This window comes from Xiphophorus hellerii, chromosome 20 (genome assembly GCF_003331165.1).
Source record: "Xiphophorus hellerii strain 12219 chromosome 20, Xiphophorus_hellerii-4.1, whole genome shotgun sequence".
NCBI classification, from domain to species: domain Eukaryota; kingdom Metazoa; phylum Chordata; class Actinopteri; order Cyprinodontiformes; family Poeciliidae; genus Xiphophorus; species Xiphophorus hellerii.
The window spans coordinates 12,421,114-12,437,359 of NC_045691.1; the positions used below are offsets into that span (position 1 = coordinate 12,421,114).

Genomic DNA, 16,246 nt, shown 5'->3' on the forward strand with positions numbered 1-16,246 from the left:
CCAATCTGGTCAGTTCAAATCAATCCAGTTAAATTAATTAATGATTCAATTATTTATTGCAATGTAAATATATATATTTAACAGTTGAAGTCTGATTGTAATGCAATATCGTAAGTTTTAGTTTGAGTTTTCAAAGCCAGTTTGCTTAAAGTTATTTCTTTAACTTTAGGTAAAGTTGAAGAATATATGATAGATAGATAGATAGATAGATAGATAGATAGATAGATAGATAGATAGATAGATAGATAGATAGATAGATAGATAGATAGATAGATAGATAGATAGATAGATAGATAGATAGATCATACTTAAATTATTGTATATATACCATAAGTGAAATAATCTGCCAGTGGATTATTTCACCATATGATTGGTCGGGCTAGTAAATTATTTTGTATACATATTAAGGATATTATATCTTGCTGAAAAGCTACTTCTAAATTTGATTTCTCTAATTTTAAGCGCACCAAGATATTTGAACTAGAAACTAGACAAAAACACTTGGTTAGGTTGAGTTTTGCAGTGTAAGCAGTTAAATACTAATGTTCAGCTGAAGTAAAAAGTATTATTGCAAACCAAACTTTATTTATGAACTAGCTATAAGTAAACAAAAGTGCTTAAAGGAACGGCTGCTTGTGTTCATGTTTAGAAGAACACGTATGAATACTGTCACCCACTCGGTTGTTGACATGACAAAACTCTGCTAAGCATTGCTTATTTTTCTCTAAATCAATGATGATAATTTGATTAAGTAATGGAGTGAAGTTGTGGAAAAAACAAAAACACGCACACTCTTCCTCAGAGAGCCTGTTATTGTCCATGAAGGGAGTGGAAACACAAGAGCCCTAAAGTTTAAGCATGTGTCCGAGTGTGTGTTTGTGTTTGTGTGTAAGTCACTGGAGAGGATAAAGAGCCATTGTCTGCAGCTGGTGCATCCCCCTACTCCTCCTCTGTGCAGCTGTGAGGAAATCAAACGCTCTTCTTTTCCTCCTCTCTGCCTCTGTCACAACCTGCTGATGCCTTATTAGGTCATCCATGGTGATGTGTAGTGATGGTTTGTTTAGAGTAGTAGGCAAACCGCCAAGCTGTTACATATGGAGGAATATCCTACATGGCGCCATCGTGACGCCCAGTAAGAATGTGAAATAATATATTTTTCATGAGTAGCGGTGATGAAGAGAACTGATGAGGAAGACTCTGGATTAAAGTAAAAAAATTATAAACAATTGTTGAGATGGCGAATAAACACATTGCATTAAGAGTTTTTACTTAAAATGAACAGCATCACAATGGCAGCTGAATCATTAGTATGCTGCCTTGGATATATTTTATTCTTTTTTTTTAGAAGATACTGTTCAGCTTTTGTAAGATTTGTCCTGCTAATTTTGATTCTTCTCTTCCAAGCCTTCCTGCTACAGGCGTTCATTAATTATTTAGGCCTATTATAGGAAGAGAGGCCACGTCATCTTCTTGTTTAGGAGAGCAGTCACTGTAAAACAGGGTCTTAATATCATTTTAATGAAAGGCAAAAGTCATTAGATCTGTCTTATCAAATATTGGTGTGAGTAGCATTAATAAATCAGCATTCTCCTTGGGTATAAAATAGATCCTTACTTTAACTTTGAGATGTTCTGTGGCAGGATGAATTAAAAGCTGAAAAGTATAAAGCAGATCAGCTTTTTTGTAACACACTCAGCCTTCCTGTTATCTGCTAGAAACACTCTTTCTTGCAGTCTGAATGAACCATAGATATTTCTTGGAATGGTTTCTTTTTAAATAGCCCCACATCTGTTTTCTCCGGCTTTATTTTAAATCCTTTTCTTCCCTCAGTCCCAGTTTTCACCTTGAAGAGTGTTGTAATTAACACAATATTATTGCTCTTACATACAATCAATACATTTATCGAAAAGAAAAAGAAATTGAATTTGGAGTTTCCAGCTGGTCTTAAACATCGGCAGGATGTTTTTGTTTGCACAATTTAGTCCACCTGCTGAGACATATAGAACCAGAGTGTTTTTCTGATCATCACGCAGAATCTGAAGATACAACTCAAAAAGAGCAGAAAGCCATTATTTGATTATGTGATTTGTTCTGTGATTGTAGAGAATAAAAGCTGTCTCTCAGTGAGAAATGCTTCCAGTAATTTATTTAAGAGTGTAACATGTGGAGGTGTATGCAGTGGGTGGCCTGAGTGAGAGCGTTCAGAATACCAAAGAAAAACTGGTAATTGTGCTTTAGGAAGCACATTTTCACAAGGCACGTAGTTTAGTTTCTTTCTGTGAGATTGAAGAAGAAAACTAAACTCTTTATCGTTGTTGATATACAGTATATATCCTACTCAAGGTTTTAAATTTGTGAAACTAAACACAAAACATACAAGTATAGACGTATTTCAGTTATTTTACAGTAAAACTAAGCAAACATAAATTTAAATTTGAGGCCAGTGGCATGTTTTATTGAAGCTGAATTAGGAGCAAAACTGGACTTACAGATATAAAAGTTCACATAAAGCATTTTCCCAGTGTTGAAGTAAAATATAAAAAACAAACAAGATTAACAATTACAGAAATCGGGGCTGGATTTACAAGAATGTGTTCCCCTGGGCTGGAAGCAGTTTTAGTGCCCTATCCACTAAACAAAAATTATTTTGCTAATGCAAATAAAAGTACATTAATATGTAGTCCTATACATAATTTGGTAGAAACTGGTGATACCAACTGATGATGGTAAGTTTAATAACTCCATGTTGTTCCCTCAAAACATTATAACAACTTCATAATTTTAAAATACTTGGGTATTTTTTATATTCAGAAATCCCCAAATATTATTACAACTCCCCTGATATGGGTTGATGACTCTTATATCAAATACAATGTCAGCAAAACACACATTCATTTAAAAATAAAAATCTGTAGAGCCTAACAAAGAAAAAAATCTTCAGCCATGGATTACTGCCTCTGCAAGCCCTTCTAAAGGCTAACCCAGACAGTATAGTAATAATAGTAATGTGCAAGACTATATACATTACTATACATTATATTATGAAATAAAATCTTTAAAATAGTAATATCAGACTCATGATCCAAGGGATGTGCAACTGAGTCTGATTTTTTTTATTATTACATAATGTGTATGATTGAACTTTAAAAATATGGACTATTTTTAATATCAGTGCAGAAAAATAGATGTGCAATAAGAGCATAAATGTTGAGTAACAACAGAGTAGATGATTGTGCTAATGAGGCTGGTTGATGTTTTTAGGAGCAGTGATGGTTATAAAGTCTGACTGCTGCTGGGAGGAAGGATCTGCAGTAACGCTCCTTTGTGCATTTAGGACGCAGCAGTCTGTCACTGTGTTGGACGATTGCAAAAGATTGCGATAAAATATGTTGAAAGTTTTAGCTGAAACATGACAAACTCTACAAGTGAGTTAGGTAATAGTGGAAGTAGACTTCATTTTAGTAAATTTTCAGTCCTCTTTTCCAGGATTCTGTTCATTTTAAACATTATATTAGCGTATCTATTTGAACTAGGACGATCAGAACCATGAATCGGATTATAATTTCTGAGTGTGTAATTCAGAGTTAGACTATGAATGGATGCTGGGTGGTTAAAGTCGCTTGAATGTGTGCACCTTTAAATTTCTCAGCTCCTCCCTCTTCTCAGTGACAAGCCCGCAGAGCTTCTTCTTTAATGCATCCAGAGGAAATGACAAACCAGAGGCGCTCTGTGGGTAGGCATGTCAAATATTAACACTGATCCTGGGCTTTAGCCTCAGCCGTTCAGCCTTAACTCACATGTGAATGCGCTAAGTGGACATCTGCGGTCCAGCTCGTTACTCTGCGGACGACCCGCGGGTGGAGGGGGGGCTGGAGTGGACTCGCTGAATGGACGTCGATGGACTGGACTGACATCCACTTCAGTCGGACCGAGCGAGGGAGCGAAAGAGAGCTCTGCGTGTTCAAGTTTCCTGCTCCAAACAGAGCGGCATCGCGGTGTGCGTGTTGGATGCGTGTGGAAGTGCGTGTTGGGTGCGCAGCGCCCGCTGGAGCTGGAGCTGGAGCTGGAGCGGCGGCGGCGGCGGTGCTGGAGGTGGAGCGAAGTTTAACGCCGTGATTTTCTCTTTGTTTGTTTGTTTGTTTGTTTATTTTTCGCTCGATTCCCTCCGATTCTGTTGTGTCGCCATAATGTCCCGTAAGTGGACAGGTGGGCTAACGTTTCCCCGATGAAAACGGATCATCTGTGCAGAGGCTCAGTGATCGTGACTGTGATGATGATGTCGAGTAAGAGCGTGGAGTGGCTGCAGGACGAGCTGGAGTCCGGGGCCGGCGCGCTGCTGCTGCTGGACTGCAGACCCCATGAGCTGTACGAGTCGTCGCACATCGAGTCTGCCATCAACCTGGCCATCCCGGGCCTCATGCTGCGGAGGCTGAAGAAGGGAAACCTCCCCATCCGCTCCATCATCCCCAACAACGAGGACAAGGAGAAATTCGTCAAGCGGTGCAAGACGGACGTGGTTCTCCTGTACGACGAGGCGACGTCGGAGCGACACGAGTCCGGGCTGGGGAGCTCCGTGATGGGGCTGCTGCTGCAGAAGCTGCGGGACGACGGCTGCAAGGCTTTCTATCTGGAGGGTAAGAGGTTTATTTACATTTATTCTGTCAGATTTGAGGTTATAACTTGTCACTTTAAACACACATGGTACCAATTAGTTCCTGAACAACCATATAACATTTGTTAGGTGTTAATCCGCAAACTAAAGCTGTAATTAACTAGAAATGAGTCTGACTTTATGGCTTCTTCTCTTGGTTATTAAACCTGACCCTTCAACTTGAACTGCCTTCAAACTTTGATCTTCCTCGCGCATTTTATTCCTCTAAAAATACAAAAACTGAGTTTGTTCAGAAACTATACTACTCATGAATGCATGTTTGCGTATAAACACCGTGTGTTTAGTAGAAATAGCCCCGCCATGTTGTGCTCCTTCAGGAAAAGGCAACCTTTTTTTTTTCATGAATGGAGAGAGGAACCAGGGCGCACGGCGCTCTTTAGAGAGATCCCCCCAGCTCTACATTAAAGAAAATGCAGCTTTTAAACCCGACGGGTGTAACAGAGTGGACCTGAGTGTATGTGAGCCGTGGATAATGGATGTGTTTGACGGGGAGTCACAAGCTTGGCTGCCATTCACAAAAAGTCCACTGAGCTGTGAAGTGTTGCTGCCGAGCCTGGCTGTCCTGATTCTCCGCAGCGCTCAGCTTTTCTCAATGAAGCGCGTCTGGCCGCCCTGTTTTCATGCTTATGTTCAAGAAAATGACATGTTGTTACCTTTTATCTGCCTGATCACTGTGAAAGGACAGATTGTTGTTTAAAGGAGATCGAGAAACACACCTGCTCTGTCAAGATATTTGATTCGGATTCACCTGCACACCCATATTATGATCTATGATTTGCTACACAAACTTGAAAAATATAGAAATTTCTTTCCTTAATCCTGGCTCGATGGAATATGAGGAAAGATAAGTTTATATTTAAATGATATCCTGTATTACAACCTGAATGTTTGTCAAAGAAGACATGCTTTTCCAGGATTTTTCTCTATTTCTAACACACCAAATGTCCGTTTAAATAATTTGTGCTTAGTATAAATTATTACATCTTAAATCTGAAAGGTTTCTAAGTGTTATAGCTCCTCTGTTATCCAATCCAGTCAGGTACCATGTCAAAAACTAACTTCATCATTGCATTGGTAAGAAGCTCAGAATGGTAAATATTTGTCCTCTATTTTATAAAGACTGGCAGACATTTTTTAATTATTATTCTTTCAGCCCATAAAAGTATTGAATTTGCTTTTATCCTTATGCAGGAATTTTAAAAAAATGGAAAAATGTTCCTTTATTCCTTTCTTCTAAAAGTTTTAAAGATAAATACAAGGCTTTGTACACCGACCCACACTTGAGTGACATCGTTTCAGGTCTGATCTGCCATTTTCCATTTTGAGAAATTTATTTTCTTTTTGTTATATAATTTAGAAACAATATTGCATATTCCTTGATAGTTGTAAAAACTCTCAAAAACAAAATGAAGGGATCTATGCGACACATGTCCTTAACTGTTATGTGATTACTCTTCAATATACAGTACATGCTGCTAGTTGATGTGGTGGGAGTTGATTATCCTGATACATGAGTGAAATTTTAAGAAAGTAAGATTTTTTTTTAGCATTTTATCAGCTTACAACTGGGTGTAGGGAAACTGGTTTATTCTGATCTCTGGCCAATTGATTGGTGCATCAGTCTAATTATTCTGAGCGACTGAGACAAATAAATGTTTAGTCATTAAAAGAAAACAGCAGATTCACTGTGCTTTGGCCCTGAGGCCAAACACTGGACTGATGTTTCTTTAACTGACTCCAATATAAAACAAAAAATAATTTAACATTTTTACAAACAACAGTTATTGTATTAAATATGGCAGACTATGTCGAGAGAAGCAGTGATTAGTGTTGGTTAATCCAGGTTCGATGTATTGGGTTGTTTTACAGATTTTGAATCAGATCCAGGTTAGAGCCGCTTTTTCCACACTTCCAAATCAGAAGCTAACTTCAGTGTTGTGTTGTCTCATAGTTTATGAAGGATATAGAAAATAAAATGTTTTGGAGTTTGATGCCAAGATTTTATGAGATCTGACAGAAAATTAGCAAAAAAATTAAAAAAACGTCTCATCGTCCACGGTAAAGTAATTAGTATTTATTTATTTTTCAGCTTTCACAATGTAAAAGCAAAAACAACAGCGAAAAATTAAATCAAAGGAAAAACAAGATATAAAGATGGATATAAAAGAAGATAAACATAAGAAAAACGATAAAGGGTGCGCAGAGCACCAGCATTTCAGTAAATGTATTTAATTTCAATAATTAAAATCATAAAATGAAACTTATCACCCATAATATTTCAATAATAAAATAATTTCATTAGTTTTTATTGGAAGTCCCAAACATGAATGGTTGATCTAACAAAACAAGGAGTGTGAAGTTAGAGAAAATGGTAATTTAAATGAAGGGCTGCTGCATTTTTTACCTTTATTTGGCTGAGATTCATCTGAGCTTTAGCCTTGATTTGAGCAGCAGGATTGGAACAGATCAAGTTAAAATAGATAGATTTAGAGGATGTGAGGGCCAATAAGGTCAAAGGTTTTTATAAACAAAGAGGTCAAAGATTTCTTGAGGACTTGAAGTTGGCTTCATAGTTTTTAAAATAAAAAGTGATCATCAAAAAGGATGCAACAGCAGAAGGAAATTAAAAATTTGGGCTGATAAATTTTATTTTCCTCTTCAAGCAGCTGTATCAAAATGAATGATTAGACGGCCTTTCATGGTAGATCAAGTATAACATTTTAAAATGACGTTTAAATTACATTTATTGTATTTTCTTAATCATCTTCAGGAGGATTCAACAAATTCCAGTCTGAGTATCCAGAACATTGTGAGACCAATCTGGACTGCTCGTGCCCCAGCAGCTCCCCGCCGACCTCAGTCCTGGGCCTGGGCGGACTCCGCATCAGCTCTGACTGTTCGGACGGAGAGTCCGACCGAGAGCCGAGCAGCGCGACGGAGTCGGAGGGCAGCCCGCTCCCCAACAACCAGCCCGCCTTCCCCGTCCAGATCCTGCCATACCTTTACCTGGGCTGTGCCAAAGACTCTGCAAACCTGGATGTGCTCAGCAAGTACAACATCAAGTACATCCTCAACGTCACGCCCAACCTGCCCAACATGTTCGAGCACGAGGGAGACTTCAAGTACAAACAGATCCCCATCTCTGATCACTGGAGCCAGAACCTCTCGCAGTTTTTCCCTGAGGCCATTTCATTTATTGGTAAGTGGAGGCAGCATGTCCAAAATAGAGAAAGGTTGAGTTAAAATTGACCAGAGGAATTTCAATTTTTGCACTTAAAATAGTTAATACTGACATGTGAAGTCGCTACCAACACAAAACTTAAGCTTGAAAACGAGCTGTGAGTTTGTTTTTCAGCCTGTTTTGGTTTGACTCTGTCTGATTTAGAAGGCAGTTCTGATTTGCAGACTGTGAACTACATCAGAGTCTGAGCTCAGAGAGGAATAAAACCAGACATCTTTATTTATCTTTATTTCTCTCCAGCTCTAATGTTGCATCATGCCACTTTCAGGGGACTTTGAAAACAAAAGTCATATTCTTTTTTAGGTGCTCATTTATGCCTTGCTGCAGAACAACCACTTATTATTCAGAGGAATTCAGAACTTTACTTATTCAGAGGAAAAATGTGGTGTTAATGCTATATTTTTTAAGAATGCATTCATCTTCATTGTCCAAAATGAATCCACATAACCAAAAGTTTAAATGTTTCTCTCTGAAAAACATAAATAGAAGAAAAATGTAGCCACCATGGATTCTGAATTTAATACTCTCAGCTGAAGAATCTACTTTGTGGTCAGTTTAGTAAACTGTTAAAAGTATTGACTTGTGACAGTAAATTTACACATACATGGATTAATACCAACCACTTATTGATGAATTACAGACCATAGAAATGCACTTTGTTCTGCTAAACTGTCCTTGTGGTATTTTGCAAAAAGTGTGTCTGAAAATCTTCAACAATCAAATCCAAAAAGTTCAAAGTTTAGTGATGCAACTTCAGCTGCAAAGACAAGTGTTTTACTGCATCATATCTCACTTCATTTGGACCGCGTTAAATGGAATTACATTTTGAAGCGTCATAATTTAAAAAGGACAGAAAGTTGCTTCTAGTCTTTTTGCATTATTTGACTTTGTATCAATCGATCAAGCTGATTTGTTTAACCTATTTCAGCAACAAGGCAGTTCAAAGGGCATGTACAGTTTACTGTACATTTGAGGAAAAATATTCATTTTAAGTAAAGTGTACAACATTAGAAAAATATGTAATTGTAATATGTAAATTAGCGGCAAACTCTGGAAATTCAAGAAATTACTGAATTTCTTCAAGAAGCACAACTTTTCCTTTTTGTTTTTGTTCTTCAGGCTTAATAATCTCCAGGAAGTTTTGGATTACTTCTAAATAATAAGTTTATCTTTTTTACCTAATATATTCTTTATAAGTTGTGGTGAGTGTAGGAAAAAAAAAGTTTTGTTGTTTTTGTTATTAAATTACTTCCCATGAAAAGCTTCGTCATCCATGAGGTTGTAAATAAAACATTGATTCTTTGAGAACAGAGTCATAATCGTGACTTTTCCGCTCATCTGGTTCGGTTTTCTGCATTTCCCTTCATTTTCTTTGACTTTATTCTGAATGAATGAATTCCCTCTGCAGGCCAGGATTTTTATACTAATAAATCTCCTTAGGTGGGAGTAAGTGTGACATACGCCTGACCAGGAGGTCATGGCAGATTTGGGTCATGCTGATGTTCGATGGAGCTGTCCGCCCAGCTGTAATGTGCAGAGATTACATCAGATCCTCCTGGTTGTAGTAGGGTAATTAAGGAGACACGGATGTGTCAACAATCTACTGCCGGAAAGCTGAAAATTCCTTGAAGAACTAAAACATGTTGTTGGATGTTTATGCAACGACGTAGGAAGAGAAAGGAGTTTGTTATTCTGGTAGTTAAGCATCTTGATAAATGGAGGATTTCTGCGTTGTTGTGGTTCTAAAGCAGCAGTAATGCAGCTCAGCTCTCAGATCAGTTCCAGGAGATTAACCACTGGTTATTTATTCCACTTCTGAGCCGTCTGGAGCTTGGATAAATTCTCCTGACGATGATTTTTACACCCATCTCCCTCCTTTTTTTTTTTTCGTCGTTGTGGAATGTGAGCATACATCACATATAAATTTAATTTGGCATCAGCGCGGCTGCCTCAGTTCGCGAGCCAACTGACCTCAATCCTCCAACAAGGGAAGCAGTCAGAGAGAGCGAGAAGAGGCTGAAAGAAAGGAAGGAAAGAAGCACTTAACTCTCGCTCTAATGGCCTCTGGATGTGAGTGCAAGGGCTCGAAACTGATAGGTGCATGGGTGCAGCCGCTTAATAATGTAGGACGCTTTTTTATTCACAGTTTGCTTCAGACAGAGAGGTGGAAGGGAACTCGTGTTCTACGGTGTCATTGAGAAAACCAGTTGTGAGCCGTATCATTTAGACGTAACATTTAAATAATAATTATTATGCAAATTTTTAAAATGACATATATTTTTGTTCTCAGTGTTTCCTCTAATGCATCGTAACAAAGATGTTTCTAATAAGGAGACGTAACAGTCGTACATTTACCCCAAAACTAAATATTTACCAAAAATCCACAAACTGCGGACAGAAAAACATTACAGTCAGTCTGTAGCAAAATGTATTTGATCTAATGAATGCTGGTAAAGAGGATGTTTTAAAGTAATAAAATAGTCATTTTAAAGTCAAAAGTCATCTATAAGATAGCCAAAAATAAATAAGGAGTAGAATGGACAATAATGTTGTTTATATTTATGAATATTTGTCATTATTGATTAATAAATTAACTTTTTGGTTTATTTTAGCTCATTTTAGAACTACCTCCAGATTATTAAGTAGTCACCCAGCCTTATAGAAATGATTAATGTCCCAATCCAAAAATTATTAGCTTCCTGAAAGCTAATCTGAAAGCAGATTCTACAAATATTTTAATTTAACCACTTAAGCCTTCTTATACAATGTAAAAAAAAATACATTAAAATATGTAAATAAATGTTTTTCTTATCAGAAAACAGCTTATTGTCTAAAATGCAAAAACAGCATTATATGAATTGTGCACTTGATCATTTGTCACATCTGCAGAAAAAAAATGCTTCTAACATCAACATGTGAAAACGTTCAGCCCTTTTGCTGGACTCATCATCAATACAGTGTAGGCCTAATCTGTTGATTAACTGATTGATTGGATATCAAAAAGTGCTTAGTAGGAAATTTGTGTTTGCAGAATTTAAACCGAGTGAAGCTAAAACTTTTTCCAAGTGTTTATATTATTTGTACTTTTTTACTGCTCTTAATATGTCATTTGAGTCAGTATACTCCAGTTAACAATTAATTAATCATCACTAAATTACTCGATGAATATTTTAATTATCGATTAATCATGATTCATTTGATTAACCAGTTCCCGCCCTGATTGTTTGCATTTTAATGTATCAAAGTAAATCCTGAGTTTCAAGGTAATCTTCTAATTTCTTTCTATTCTCCTTTATTCTCTCTCCCTCTCCAGACGAGGCTCGTTCCAAAAAGTGCGGCATCCTGGTCCACTGCTTGGCCGGGATCAGCCGTTCGGTCACTGTCACCGTGGCCTACCTGATGCAGAAGCTCAACCTGTCGCTCAACGACGCCTACGACTTTGTCAAGCGGAAAAAGTCCAACATTTCCCCCAACTTCAACTTCATGGGCCAGCTCCTGGACTTTGAGCGGACGCTGGGCCTCAACAGCCCCTGCGACAACCGCGCCACTTCCCCGCAGCACGACCAGCTCTTCTTCACCACCCCGACCAATCACAACGTGTTTCAGCTGGACACACTGGAGTCCACTTGAGAGTTTGACTTGAGACTGTCCCAACCCCCTCTCTTTTTTTAAGAGGTAGGAGGTAACGAGCGGCTGCAGTGGGAGGAAAGCAGCCGGTTTTATTGAAAGTTTTCACCTCCTGAGGCTCCTGCTCCGAGAGCCTGGCCACAGAGCTGCTCTGGAGCGACCGGAGGGGTCACTGAAGCCAAGTTTAAGAAGATGTGAGAGGAGTTTCTTTAACCCAGAGCAGTGGACTGTGGGTTTACATCTGAGCTGTCAAGGCTCGACTAAGTTGACTGAACGACCGCAGCAGAACTGACAGCTTAATACAAAGAAAGGAAAATGGAGGATCCACAGAGACGACGGCATTGCCACTGTCATGCTGAGCTTGTTGTCGTCTTGTGGAGAATCTGGGATTTACTTGCTCTACTAAATGTAGAGTTTTTTTAAAACCAAGGAATTTAACACACACACACCCACACACCACACACACTTAAAAAAGTATGTAAGTTTGTACTGTATGTAACGTACAACGCAGAACATGTATGAGAAGTCCTTAACAAATTCAATATGTCTATATGCATTTTTGTATATTTTTATGTACATTTACGCACAGATCTGTATGTTTATATAATGATATACTCTTTATCTTTGTCCAAAAACAAAGTGATTCAATCTGAAAATGGCTTAAGAGATTGTAAAACTAAAGAAAGGGAAGAGTTGTTGGAGTTTGTTTTTTTTTTTCCCCCAGACTCATTTTTAATTTTTTGTGACACAATGCAGTTTGCACAGTGGTGTAGCCGACATAGATGTGCTGGCACTTGATAAAGAGACATTCAGAGAAGAGGAAGAGCAGACAGAGGAGAGGCCAGTCCCAGGCTGCGACTAGTCCGGACAGCTGCGCAGTGCAGTGGGGAGGGAACGGGGACCTGGAGTCCCGGACTGAGGTCGGGGGTCTGGGTGAAGGTTGGAAGTTGGCTTCCCTCCCCATACCACTGCCCGCTCAGCTGCCGGTGAGGAGCCACAGGGTTGTGTCCACCAGCTTAGTCGTTTCAGCGAGAAACCAAACTCTTTTGAACTTATTTCCGTTATTGCATCACAAGCTTGTTTTGCCAAAACTGGTCTCTGCCCACTCAGACTCTCATGTTTTTCTTTGTGGAAACTTCCCTGAGAGCAAAAGGAGGAAGTGATTAACGGTTCAGAGCAACTTTTTTGGGCACCTTATCTGAGCGGTCTTGCTTTTGCCAAAAAGGACACCAGGAAGAGGGACAGCGGGGGCGTAATTTGGTGTTTGTGTTGTGGACTGGGACCGGCCTCAGAGACAGACTGCACTGACTGTCCCTTCACTGCATTAAGGGACAGCAAAGGAGAAGGCTCTTAGTAAGGATCACCCATTTCATTTAAGATAGTTTTAAGCCTTGGCTGTATCACCAGAGAGATATATTAATAGTGAAAAGGGAATTTATATATTACAGGTATTAAGCAAATGGATCTTATTTTGTATACCTGAGCATGCTGTGGTGCTGTGTGCTCTCTAACAGTCTTTGTAACAAAGGGTTGGATGTTACTTTAAAACATGGGAGGACTTTTTGTTTTCAAAGTATAAATGGCTTTCTGGGACAACATGCACATCTGCTACGCTTAGAGGAAGTGCTAAAGTAAAAAAAAACAAAACAACAGAATTAAGAAAAATTCCCAACAAATGGCTCTATTCTGTTTGCAAATTATTTCCTTCATTCTTTGAGTCAATTTGGACGCAGGATAACATCTTAGCATACACCATGCCACTCAGCTGAAGGTTTTAATAATCTTATCTTAAGATTTAGACTAAAAGAAATGAAATAAAGCAGCTATTTCTGCTCTAGCTCTTAATCTACCAAATGCCACACAGCTTTCCCTTTATTTGACCAGGGGAAAAAATAGTCTGTGTAATCATGGAGTCATTTGTAATCGCACGCAAAGCTGGAAGCCAAATAATCAGAGCTAAAACAAGGCAGTCGTCAGATTTTAAAAAGCTAAAAGTAGACAGGAAATGTTTGATTGACTAATACTTCCTTTATTTATGGAGATGCACCAATCAAGTTTTTCTGACTTCTTTAAGGTCAAACTTTAGTGCCAATTGTGACCAATGAAGATTTTCTTTCTTCTTTCTTTCAGGAACTGAGATTAAAAAGAACATCCAGCTTCTCATATAAACTGTAACCAGCTTTCCAGTTCATCCCCACAGCATGATTCTGCCACCACCCGGTTTCACAAAATGCAAACGTTTTCATACCAAATAAGATATGATTAGATTAGATAAGATTGTAAAAACACAAAATTAAGTGATTTTTCCTGATTAATTTATAGTCTAGCTTACAGATTCTAAGCCTTTTAAAACCACATAACCATTTAGAGTTGACATTTTCATTTTAGCTGTCTTGTAACTTCAAAGCTTGCAACTGAATGCAACATTTAGAAAATGATAACAGGCCGTATTATGTGGACGCATTTAAAAAACAATAGTCTATTGGGCATAATTCTTCAGTTTTTTCCTTTACTCTTTCCTTTCTTTCATCTGGGCTTTTATATTCCTTTGCGGAAAATGAATCACTACCAAAAATGAGGTTTCAAATTGCTGAGCAGAGCCATTCAAAGGAAAGTTTACCCTATTCAACTCCGGCCTGACCAATTGGTGCATCTCTTTTCATTTAGCTGATGATTTAAAGCAGTTTTTCAAAAAATAAAGTACAGGATGTTTAAATCCAAAGTGATTCTCTCGTAAATCAGGAACATTTTTCCATGAAGCCCAGCGTCTATCAGTAACTGATTGTTAAAGAGCAGATGTGGACGGGGTCTAAACAGAAACAAAGCTCCGGGTCTCTGTGGGAAGCAGCATTTGGATCTCCTCGTTGGTTTAAAGCTGGCCTTATATAACCTTTCTAACGCTGACTGTTCAATACTCTTGTAATCGCACTTATTAAAAAATATTTCTCTGTTTTTTTTGGTTTTTTTAAATAGGAATACGGTAATAGCAGAGAGGCACGCTGCCTTCTTACCGTAACGGGTCACACGAGGTCCTCTTTGTTACTCTGCAGTATATCAGAACACCTTGTTTTGCAGAATTTTGTACATCTAAGACCTCAACGTTTTTAAATTCCTCTCCTTTTGTACGATATCTGCTCTGTGTAACTGTTCAGGATCCTTCGGGGTCATGAGCTTTTGGACTAAAGCACCATTTCACCTGGTGCAAATGAATCCATCATCAGAGGCCATTGCAAACACACACACACACACACCCCTCCACACGCCTACACACCCAAAGCTTTACACAGCCAGAGCTGTGCTTCAGCATGCCAGTATTTGTCTCAACACCCAGCTTAAATAATTACAAATGTTTTCTTTTTCCTCATATTTTGATATAATATGCTATTCCTGTGGCCTTTCAATATGAATATACTGTATAATCTCAGTATATGTATACATTTTGAATTTATATGCAAAGTTGATCTGATATTACGAAAACAATACGATCGAGGTTCCTTGTTTGGATTCGTATCCCATTTACAATAAAACGGTGAGCAGCGAGAACTTGATCATTTGCACCAGAGGACAGGAATATTTCAAGGCGCAGCTTTTCTATTTAAAGAGAACATGGTTTATTTTGAGCTGCTTTCTTCTGAATAGTGTTTTTTTTGTTGTATGGTTTTTTGTGTGTGTGTGTGTGTGTTGGTGTCTTTCTAACATCAAAAGAGAAATAGAGTCATTTTCTCTGTTTGTAAATTTCCCAGATCACGGGAACGGACGTTTCCGTGTCCTTAAACTTGTAGCTACAGTACATGCGCTTGAGAGAGGAAGGTTGTGTGAAAAATCGAGAGCAGATAGAGGAGCGGGAGGAGGCGGTGCCACGATAAAACAAAATGAAAGGAGGAGTGAATGACTTGATAAATGTTACCTCAGTGAGGAATTCTTCAGGGATATTGTTTTTTTTTGTTTTCTTTTCTTTTTTGACAATGCATCTTGCATCGTGTTACAGCTTAAAAGTCACGTTGAATAGCTGTTTTATTTTGTGCTGTAAGCGTTTTTTTAAAAATAATGATAAAAAAAAAAGATGCAATCTGTCTCTGTATAAAAAGGATGGGCATGTTAACCAGGGCAGTGTCACCTTTCTGTCTACTGAGAGAAAAGTGATTGACCTTACGTATTGTACAGTGTATGGAAGCAACTCAAGACATGTTTATACAGCAAATAAATCTTGAAATATTTTTTTCTTTAACGCGTGTTCGTGTTATTTCTGACCACCAGGTTTATGTTAAAATATTTAATCACTCATAAGTTTTTATAATACCTTCCAAACTCTAGAAGAACACATAAAAAGAACTTGTACGATAACAATTTTGTGCTTAAATATTATTTTACCAATCAAAGCAGTTTTTATGTGCATGCTGCCAAATTAGATCAATATGAAAAGAGATTCAGGATAATTTAATGTTAAAAAGTATTCATCAAATGCACAGAGAGCTATTTATTCATATCTTAGCGGTGTGTTAATGGGTTTTATCAATACATTTGGGCACAAATGGCCATTTAAGGACATTAATGATCTTGATATGGCCCAAAATTAAAATTAGTTTGACACCCCTGGTGTATGTGAACAGTAAATGACAGTTAGGAAGAAAGGAGAGGAAAAAAAGCTTCCAAAGACGCCATCGTGAGATGAGCTGGCTATAAATATCTCTGCTCTTCCCTCCTCG

General features: G+C 38.1%; 1 protein-coding gene across 1 annotated transcript; it reads left to right on the top strand.

The window, feature by feature from the left end:
- Window positions 1-3,679: 3,679 nt before the first annotated feature.
- On the top strand, window positions 3,680-15,768 carry dusp7 (dual specificity phosphatase 7). Its single transcript, XM_032549155.1, has 3 exons — window positions 3,680-4,634; window positions 7,443-7,871; window positions 11,227-15,768. The coding sequence occupies exons 1-3, from the start codon at window positions 4,226-4,228 to the stop codon at window positions 11,541-11,543; spliced, it is 1,155 nt and encodes a 384-aa protein (XP_032405046.1). The 5' UTR covers window positions 3,680-4,225; the 3' UTR covers window positions 11,544-15,768.
- The last annotated feature ends 478 nt before the right edge of the window (window positions 15,769-16,246 follow it).

Coding starts and splice junctions, on each gene's coding strand:
- dusp7 (XM_032549155.1), top strand. CDS start 4,226: ATGAAAACGGATCATCTGTGCAGAGGCTCAGTGATCGTGACTGTGATG. Junction 4,635..7,442: donor CAAGGCTTTCTATCTGGAGG/GTAAGAGGTTTA, acceptor AATCATCTTCAG/GAGGATTCAACAAATTCCAG. Junction 7,872..11,226: donor TGAGGCCATTTCATTTATTG/GTAAGTGGAGGC, acceptor CTCCCTCTCCAG/ACGAGGCTCGTTCCAAAAAG.